The sequence below is a fragment of the Austrofundulus limnaeus genome, unplaced genomic scaffold (genome assembly GCF_001266775.1).
Source record: "Austrofundulus limnaeus strain Quisiro unplaced genomic scaffold, Austrofundulus_limnaeus-1.0 Scaffold253, whole genome shotgun sequence".
Lineage (NCBI taxonomy): Eukaryota > Metazoa > Chordata > Actinopteri > Cyprinodontiformes > Rivulidae > Austrofundulus > Austrofundulus limnaeus.
In genome coordinates, this window is record NW_013952655.1 from 616,588 (window position 1) to 626,694 (window position 10,107).

The 10,107-nt window shown below is 38.6% G+C and overlaps 2 protein-coding genes across 2 annotated transcripts in view; one reads left to right on the forward strand and one right to left on the reverse strand.

The window, feature by feature from the left end:
- cunh8orf76 (chromosome unknown C8orf76 homolog) overlaps positions 1 to 2,814 on the reverse strand; it is a 10,063-nt gene extending 7,249 nt beyond the window's left edge. The window contains exons 1-3 of the mRNA XM_014020481.1: positions 2,396 to 2,814; positions 1,901 to 2,002; positions 686 to 829 (exon numbers count right to left, since the gene is read on the reverse strand). Coding sequence (XP_013875935.1) covers positions 686 to 829; positions 1,901 to 2,002; positions 2,396 to 2,500 — 351 coding nt within the window. The 5' untranslated portion in view covers positions 2,501 to 2,814. The remainder of the gene's footprint in view (positions 1 to 685; positions 830 to 1,900; positions 2,003 to 2,395) is intronic.
- A 1,071-nt stretch (positions 2,815 to 3,885) lies between these two features.
- The window catches only part of derl1 (derlin 1), an 11,053-nt gene continuing 4,831 nt past the window's right edge, over positions 3,886 to 10,107 (forward strand). Inside the window, exons 1-7 of the mRNA XM_014020482.1 lie at positions 3,886 to 4,216; positions 6,973 to 7,084; positions 7,183 to 7,247; positions 8,808 to 8,834; positions 9,009 to 9,104; positions 9,258 to 9,310; positions 9,405 to 9,515. Coding sequence (XP_013875936.1) covers positions 4,064 to 4,216; positions 6,973 to 7,084; positions 7,183 to 7,247; positions 8,808 to 8,834; positions 9,009 to 9,104; positions 9,258 to 9,310; positions 9,405 to 9,515 — 617 coding nt within the window. The 5' untranslated portion in view covers positions 3,886 to 4,063. The remainder of the gene's footprint in view (positions 4,217 to 6,972; positions 7,085 to 7,182; positions 7,248 to 8,807; positions 8,835 to 9,008; positions 9,105 to 9,257; positions 9,311 to 9,404; positions 9,516 to 10,107) is intronic.

Below are 10,107 nucleotides of genomic sequence, written 5' to 3' on the forward strand. Positions count from 1 at the left end.
GTGAAATATATTTATGTTTGTGGTTGTAATGTGACAAAATATGGAAAAGTTCAAGGGGTATGAATACTTTTGCAAACCACTGTATCAGCACCGATGTGATGAGACAGCAACTCGCTGAGCTTGGGACAAAAAAATAAAAAAGTCCCTCAGCTCGCTGGAGTGGCGAAACTAAACCGCCTCTAAATCATTTGGTGAATTAACAATCTGCTGTGCGCAACGTTCGCTTGCTCTTTAGTAAATAAAGCAAAGCTATTTTATTTATTTTATCTTTATTTCAAACGTCAACAGACTGGAAAAAGAACAAAGACGCTCCTCCCATTGCGCGTCTTCCGACGGGTTCAGTGTGAACGCACAGCTGTTGACAAGCAGCCAGACGCACGCGGCAGGAGGGTTTTTGCTGCTCAAAACGCGTTTGGTGGGAACCCAGCTTTAGGTCTTCACTCAGGTTCTTCTTTTTGTTTTGAGTAATAGTGAATCGAATAAATGCTGTTAAAAATCACTGTATTTGTCAGCAAAGAGAAAAAGTACCAGCCGCAGTAAATCATAATCACTAACACAAAGCTAGTTCTTGTTAAAACAATCAAGCCAACTTCAAGAACTGGAGATTTTTGTTCCCTCCTTGATGAGAAGAAGGTATGTGTTATAAGAGACACGTGACGGCACAGCCCTGAAGGAAAAGCTTTACCAGCAACTCAGCCAAGTCCAGTGCCTTGTCCTTCTGTCCCAGCTTGGTGCAGCATCGAGCCATTCCTTCCAGAACATCTCTCCTGATGCTCAGGTTGTTGTCAGAGATCCACTGTAGGCAGCTGCTGTACGCCTCCAAAGCTCCCTAAGCCACAAACACAACATCAAACAAGTGGTCAACTGAAAGTGGCAGAAATAAAAACTAAAAGGAGCAAACAGCATGAGATAGAAGTAGTCCATCACTTCATTTGGATCTAGACTCAAATAACTGTTTATATTGGTGGTGCTGTATGTTTAATGTCTGCGGGTCCGTTTGTGTTGGTTTCAAAAACTTGTAGCTAAATCTATTTTTAGTTATCAATAGTGTGCTATAAATGCTGCTCATCTTTTGATCTTAAACCCAAATTTCTTCAGTGAACAACAAAAGCAAAAGAATTTGGCTTCTTGTTCCAATACGTTTGGAGGGAATGATAAAACAGCCCTTTACACTACAGTCACACACTGACGGTGCTGAGCTACACTGTAGCCACAGCTGCCCTGGGGCTCACTGACAGAGATGGGGCTGCCATGCACCGGTACCACTATCAGTAGGCAAGGCCGGTGAAGTGTCTTGCCCAAGGATACGACGACTGAGAGCTGGAATGAGGGATCGAACCGGCAACCCTCCGGTAACAGGTCACAGCCGCCCACACTGAACTCTAAGTGATTTTCCTTCTTGCCTTTGTTTTGAACTAAAGGCAGCACAAGCGTGCGCAGTAGCTCTGCACATGGATCCTGCTTTCTGTCTGTTGACCAATAGGAGAGGAGCTGACCCAAGAAGGACCGCCCACCTTATTTACATGATGAGGCAGAGATGCATTAGGTGAAGTAAAACCAGGAGACTAAGAAATGTAAAAACGACACAAAATTACAACAATTTGGTTGGCCTTGTGCTGTTTAAAGCACTTTATAAATAAAAGTGGTATGATGTGGTAACACATGGAAATAAGGAAACTTGTGGAAAAAAATAAAAGACAAAATTCATGTACAAGTAAAGGGAAAAACATGAACCGAACAAACTTGAATAAAAATGATAACGGTCAATAAAATAAAAGGTTAGGTCAAGTTCTCTTTTTTTTAATAGTTGGTCCATTTAAGTGTATTTATTTATTTATTGGTCCATTTATACATGGTTTTTAACTGAATTATGCCAGTTTCAGTCCTCCACATCATTTACCTGATAGTTCCCTCGTCTCAGTGCCAAGTCACCTCTGAACTTTAACACTTTCTGTTTCTCCAAAGCATCATCAGTGTCTGAAGAAGAGCTCTCACAAAACCACTGCAAGAACAGAAAGTTTAGTTTTAAAACATGGAGCAGCCCAGCWATTGTATCCATTCTCTTTGAACACAGAACCAGGAAAATCAACAGTTAAATGCAGCCCAGCAGGTAAACGACCAGTGAGAAATGAAGATAAAATATTTTCAATAGAAATAAAACATCAAGTTTGTCTCGGTCTCTCTATGCCAGTATAAAAAAAAACATATAGGTGCATCTGAACACAGTCATCTGTCATCAGTTTAATTTATTATAAAATAAATCTGTTTCATTCTGTTACTGTCACATAATTAAAACTARCATTAATGAACAGTTACATGAACAGGTTGGTGTTTGAGCGAAACTAAAGAAACGCTGTGAAAATATTCAGATGTCCCTGTTTCCGAGGATCATCACCTCTGCTTCACACAGCTTGGCGGTGAAAGACGACAGAGACTCACAAACTCGCTCCCTGGGCTCCGAAAATACAGAGTCATCAAATGTGCTTCCAAATATCTCCATTCGGAACAGTTTTTCAAAAAGGAAATTCTGGTCCGTCACTCAAACCATCACGTCAAGAAACAGAAGCTTCTGGAAAGACAGGTTCCGCCATAACATCATCATGTCACAAACATCATATATGTAGAAGTCCTACGAACACACCGCCTCTGAATGAGTCCCTCCTGCTACTGAGGAAGCTGTTTGCTTGGGAAATGTTATTTTTTTTTATTTTTTATTTTTTTACTTTTGCGTTACCTCGCAATAATTTTTGCGTTTCCTTGCAAATAGTTTATTTAATTACTGTTGTGCCTGTGGGTTTATTAACAAATTCAAATGCTCACCGTAATACGGGTCGGGAGTTAGCATACTACTTTAATTCCGCTTTGGATTGTATCACAGTCTCGCATAACTATGCCGAGACTTTAAAAAAGTGATGCCGAGACGATCTGCGCAGCCACAAAATATCACCGTCAGTTTCCCGAACTYGTGGCGAGACGTCTTGTTTTGGTAACCGGATATTTCAAAATAAAAGTTTGATTYAAATCAGTTCATACAATAATCCCCACATGTCCCCTCCTGGGCTCCGTAATTATGCAACTGAATGAATGAATGAATGAATGAATGAATGAATGAATGAATGAATGAATGAATGAATGAATGAATGAATGAATGAATGAATGCACATACATACATACATACATACATACATACATACATACATACATACATACATACATACATACATACATACNTACATACATACATACATACATACATACATACATACATACATACATACATACATACATACATACATACATACATACATACATACACTCACTCAATCACTCTGTCACTCTGACATCTGTTGTCCTGTTTTCAAACTCTACATTGTGCAGAAACCATACGGACCACACCCAAGCCCAAAGCTGTAAAGACTCTAACTATATTACCCAAACTACTGCCTTATCTCTATTTATACACCATTTTCTGGTGTTATTTTTCTCTTGTCATCCGCTGGCATTATTTTATTTTCCCCTGTTCTGTACTTTGTAATTCAAGGTCAAAAAGCACATTTAGATATTTATGATAAATCTCATGTAGCACCTTAAATTAAAGTTTAACACAAATCAGATTAGAGCAGATACATGTGGTCTGTAAGGAGTATAAGTAAAAAAAAAAAAGTAGGCAAAATCTATTTACTTAAGTAGAGGTAGCCAAAATTTCTAAAATACAGTAACAAATATGTATTTGTACTTAGTTACTTTACAACTCTGCACACATGTGATAAGTTATTACTACGAAATAGTCTATTACCTGAGAGAATTATTATTTAGTAGTTGTTTATATTCATATTTTTGTGTATAATGGGTTTGAGCTAGTTAAATTTGACTTTGAAAGGCTGAACCGGATGTTTCTTTAATAAACCTGAAGCTAGCTCTGAGGTTAGCCACGTCATGTAAACTTAGCAGTAAAGCAGCTGACTGATAGGCAGTGAAGCTCGTAGTTTTAGGAAGATTTGAATTATTTGCGAGGAGAGGTTTTTATTTCCAAATTTTAAGTTGGCTTTAGGCTTATGGAAAGATGTCGGACATCGGGGACTGGTTCCGAAGCATCCCTTTAATCACCCGGTACTGGTTCTCGGCTTCGATTGCTCTCCCTTTGATTGGAAGACTAGGACTGATTGATGCCAGAAACCTCGTGCTGTTTTCGGAGCTGGTGTTTACCAGATTTCAGGTAAGTCTCTCCACTTCCGTCTTCACCTGTGCATGTGTGTGTTGTCGAAAGTTGTTAAGTTTTCTTTCTTTTGGATATATTCGGTTCGCTGCTTGGCAGATGGCTAACAGAGCTAGCAGAGCTAACAGGCCCTGACTCCTAGCAGCCAATCAGAGGACGAGACGTAGGATGTTTGGACTTCCGGAAACTGTCAAAATGCGCAGAGTATCTAATACTGAATACTGTCATTATCAGAATAAAACATAATGTGTCAACCAACAGAGAACATTTAAAACTCTGATTTACCCTTTAGTAAGAACAGGAACAATTATGCTTCACACTGCTCTAAACCTCCAGGTTCTGTGACACACAGAACCCACCTGCTGAGCTCAAGGAGAGGCTGCAGGGTGGGTAATCCTGGTCCTCTACATGGTTTAATTGTTTCTCTGCTCCAACTCACATCACTTGAATGAATGGGTGATTATCAGGCTTTCTGCAGAACCTGAAGAGGTAATCCAGGGACTGGAGCAGGTGTGTTGGAGCAGGGAAGAAAGTAAAACATGCAGGGCTGTGGCCCTTGAGGACCAGGATGGCCCATGATCCTGCTACAGTGTGTGCAGATGTACCAGACACAAGCATTCATCTGTCCCTCTGTCTTATTAAAGCTGTCAATGAACAAGTGAAATCTCTCAMTTCTGACTGCTAAACATGGCCACAACTACATTATCACTCCACACACACACACTATGTGTAGGTTTATTTATATTTATGTTTGTTCTGTGCTGCAGTTGCATCTTACATTGTTTCTACGAGAGGCGATCCTGTGATAGATTTGGATATTGTTAAGATATTTTAGAACAAGATCTGAGTGGTGAGAAATCAGATGTTTTTTCTGATTTCTCCTTTTTGCATTTAGAACAATTATATGTTATATAATATTTATGTCTTTACGACAAGAATATACTAACTAAAAATTATGTGTCCTCATTTACTTTAATCTCACATCTTCAACCACACAACCGACACACCTGCTGTCAATCAACTTGGGTATTAGGGGTGTAAGAAAATATCGATACACTGAAATATCACGATATTTCATTTACCGATACTGTATCGATATTCTAACGCCCTGTATCGATTTTTTATTAAGGTTTCAAATGTCAACTTTCCTGCCAGCTGTTCATTTTTATGTTGTAGTTCAGCCTCTGACCACTAGTTGGCAGCGTGAGCCAGCCACATGGCTCCTCTACCTCTTGAGGTCATTGTTAAGTGTTGGGTGACCATATTGTAAATTAATATTAAAAACTTAAAGCTGCAAAAATTTATTTTCAAACTATTTATTGTCAAATTTAGTCTAATAATTGAAAACATAGATGAAATAAGAAATATGAAACAAAATAAAATACATACAAAGCAGAACACAGCTAAATGTATCAAAAGCATGTCTGTAATATTAGAATTTTCTGAGACAATGAATTTTCGTTTTTCATAGTAAGAGGTTTTTATTTAATAGAATTTTTGGACAAAAAAATAGCAATATATCGCCTTGTTTACAGTATCGCAATATATCGGGATATATCGTATCGTGACCTCTMTGTCATGATATGTATCRTATCGCCAAATTCTTGCCAATACACAGCMCTATTGGGTATCCAATCAGGTTCCAGGGGAGGCAAGTGCCGCCCCCTCTTGCTGTGCATCAGTTGTGTCTCCCTGCTGTCTACATGTAAACTGGGGCCCACGTGTGTAATTTATGATGCAGTTCATCATGTAAACTGGAGCTTTTGTGCACGTTGCATCAGCCTGTGATCTTTCAAAGCAACAGTATTCTCAACAGGACAAAGTGTATGCAGTAACATATCAACCCCTTTTGACCTGTTTCATGACCGTCAAGAATCTGTGTTACTCACTTACCCACTGTCAGCTGAGGGGAGAGACAGAACATGAGTTGGAGATAACAGCGCCTGCAGAGGAGCAAGGAACGACAGAGAGGTGGAGAACTTATGTCCAGCAGCAGAGTGGGTTGGGAGATCGTGATTAAAAAAAAAAAAAAACGCCCTAAACGTCTGTATACCTGTGAAATGGAGGAAAATCGATGTGATACAGACAATCTGTACATCTTGACATGTACAGATTGTCCGCACAATATTCAATTTACAAACATGAATATGATTGTTTCGGTATGTTTTTTATCGTAATAAAAATTGCTGAATGGCTTAGTGTTTTACTAATTTTATAAATCTGCATATTTTACACCCACAAGAAATTAATTTATCATAAAATGGATATTTAAACTTGATTTTTGTTTTTCAACTATGATGTTATTTTATCTTTGTTACCAATGACTATATACAAATTTTTTAACAGCATTTATCAGGAAAAAGTAAGTACTGTAATAAGAGAAAAAAACACACAGTATGTAACTCGATGTACAAATGTCCTCATGGACTGCAGCTGACACTAAGTACAACACAATTTGAAAACAGTTGGGACGTTATGTAAACTGTTAATAAAACAGAAAGAAATACTTTTAAAATCTCACAAACCTGTATTTATTTAACAGTGAAACCAAGTTAACCCATCAAATGTTTTAACTAACATTTTAACTATCATTTTAAATATGATGGCAACAACAGGTGATGAAATATAATCAATTGGAAGGAGCATTTTACTAATTAGGTTAATAAGCAACAGGTTTTTAAAATAACTGAGGCTGAATCTCTGAGAAGTAAAAATGGGGAGGGGGTTCATCAGTCTGTTATTGTGTTTGTTTTCAGATCTGGAGACCAGTGACCGCCACCTTTTATTTCCCCATCTACCAGAGCACTGGATTTTTGTACTTGATTAACCTTTATCTCCTCTATCATTACTCCACTCGGTTAGAGACAGGTGAGAACACGGCACGCCTGGTTTAAATGTCATTATGTAAACAAAAATCTGGTATCACGTATGAATCGTTCTCAATATTCTCTGTTTTCGTTCTTCAGGAGCATTTGATGGCAGACCTGCAGATTATGTTTTCATGCTTCTCTTCAACTGGATCTGCATTGTTGTATCCTTTGACCCACATCCTGAAATACAACCTCTGCAGAAACGGTAGAATCCCCCAATCTAAAGGTTCACACACTGATGGTGGTAAGCTACATTGTAGCCACAGCTGCTCTGGCTGCCACCAGTAGGCAAGGCGGGTGAAGTGTCTTGCCCAAGGACACAACAAATGGAATGGTGGATCGTACCAGCAACCCACCGGTGACAAGACGACTCCCCTAATCACTCCACTACATCTGACCAAAGAAAMGTTAAAGTCAGTTAAAAAGAAAAATAAAACTGTAGTCAGTGCTCCCACCTTAGAGAGCTGTTGGACAAAGRGACTGACGCGGACCATGGCTCCAAAATAAGACGTATCAGTAGAAACAAAAGAGGATCATGAAACTTCTTCAAGACGTTTAATCATCACAAATTTTTTAAAAGATGTTGGTGGTTGCCAGTGTATTTACAGTCTGAACCAAATGAGCAGGTTGGAAGCTGCTGTTAGACCAAGCAAGACATCGAAGTGTCAAGATAGAAAACTAAAATCAAAACAGAAAAATGCAAAACAAAATAAGAGAAGCAGGTAGGTGGAAATCAGAGTCGATGTTTGTAACCAAACTGGAAAAAAAATCAATTAAAAAATGGAATTTACATACAGAGAAATCAGATGACCCTTCATCAACACCCAATCAGAAAGTTGTGAAGATGACTGCCTAAAAAATAACTGATTTTCCACAAAAACAGTTCAGTAAGTTCTCCGGACAGTTTCGTCTTTAACGAAACATTTCGTCTCTCCTCCAAGAGACATCTTCATTCTGAAGAGTTTCAACTGAACTCAGCCTAATAAGCACTGCCTCCACATGGTGGACAAACAGGTTTAATGATGACAATCAAACTGTTTGTTCACATGGAAAAGAGGATCCTCAGCCTAACAATGAATCGTTAGTGCCCTGATCATCCCTATACCTGAAACTCCTCAAACTGAAGAACTGAAGATATAATTTATATATTTGTCAGTGGTTGGAGTTTAGAAAAATGGCAGTTTTGTGGCATGTTTTAAATACAAAATTAAAAGACTGAAAGAACATTCTCCTGGAGTGSTGAGTCCATATTTTTGCAAGGGTTGTATAACGTGTTAAACCTTAAATTATCAACTGTGTATTTATGTAAAAGTGTTTTTTGGTACCTTCGTTCCATCTCTAAGGTAAAAAATTTGATCCCCCTGCATTTCACTACCCCCCTCTCTCTGCAGCAGGGTGTAATGTTAGTGGCTCTGCACCAGTGGACCAGTGTGGGTCTACCCCTGCAGAGCGCAGAAACCTAATCTAGGTCACATGCAGCACAAGTACAGTCCARCCCACTCCTCAGCTCTGTGCTCACCGTAGCTATAGGAGGTTTGGCAGATATTTCTTGTTCTAAAGATAAAACTATATTTTTGATCTTTTAGTTTTTATCACCTTAGGTTAAATTACAGGAACGGGTAACGCTTCCTTTTAAAGCTGAATGGTGAATTGAACTGGTAACCTTCCCATGAGCAGACGCTCCAGATTCAGGCTTGTTGTCCTTGACTCTGTGTTTGTAGATAACTGGACTGCTGATGGACATGCAGGTGAGAACCTCTTCTGCTCTCACCKTTTTATCCCAAAACATGAATTATGACAGCTGCACTGTGTACAATTTAGGAAGTCCTMTTGTGAAGACGAGTTGGAACAAGTTAAAGATTTTAAACGGTTGTCCTAAGTAAACTAAATGTAACCAGCTTCACTGTGTTGAATTATTTCAGCTGCTGATGATCCCAATGATCATGTCAGCTTTGTACGTCTGGGCTCAGTTCAACAAAGACGTGATTGTGTCTTTCTGGTTTGGGACACGTTTTAAGGTACGGACATTAAAATGGTGTCTTTTTGTGTACTTCAGTTACAATTGCACCAAAGTGCCAACGTTGAATAAACGATGTGAATTAATGATGTGAATTAACGATGTGAACTGTGGTATTGGATAAGTGTGAAGTTGTTTTGCTGCTCTGTTTTAGGCACATTATCTACCTTGGGTCATCCTGGCTTTCAACTTCATCATCGGAGGCTCGTAAGTATGGCTCACTGTACATCTGATGAATCTGTAACAGGAGCGTGGTGTAACGCTGTTCCTGTGAACTTTGACCCTCTTTGTTCCTGTGTAGTTTTGTCAACGAGCTGACTGGAAACTTGGTGGGCCACCTCTACTTCTTCCTCATGTTCAAATACCCCAGGGACCTGGGGGGACGCTCCTTCCTCTCCACACCAGAGTTCTTGTAAGTTTTACATGAACAGAGAAATCCCCTATAGATGGTAGTCTTTGGGTTTCATTTTTGTTTAATTACAAGTAGCTAATATGTATAAAAATATCTTTTGACTGAATGATTGACAGGSTTCTCCTAAACCCRATGACATTCTCAGTAGGTAATTGAATTATTTGAATCAGGTGTGTYGAAGCAGGCAAACAGCTAAAACRTGCAGGACAGTGGGTCGGACCTCTAATCTACGTGTTATTTGTGACAGACTATTTACTGATAGATAAATGAATGACGGCATTTTCATAGGTCCTAAAATTCTAAATAAATGCAACTCCAATCTCATCATCATCATCATCATCATCACACATCTTGTCAAAGAAGCCAGTGTTAAATTAAAACTGGTGAGTTGTTGGTAAACAGGATTTTTTTTGTCAATGCACCTACAGAGTCACAGCACAACAACAAACTGTCTGTAATGTTATTTCTTTTACAAAACACCATTATAATTACTATCAATAATAATTAGGTGCCAGAGTTGGTCCAGTTTTACCTTTGCAAAAAAAAAAATATATATATATATGTATATATATATATACATACATACATACAT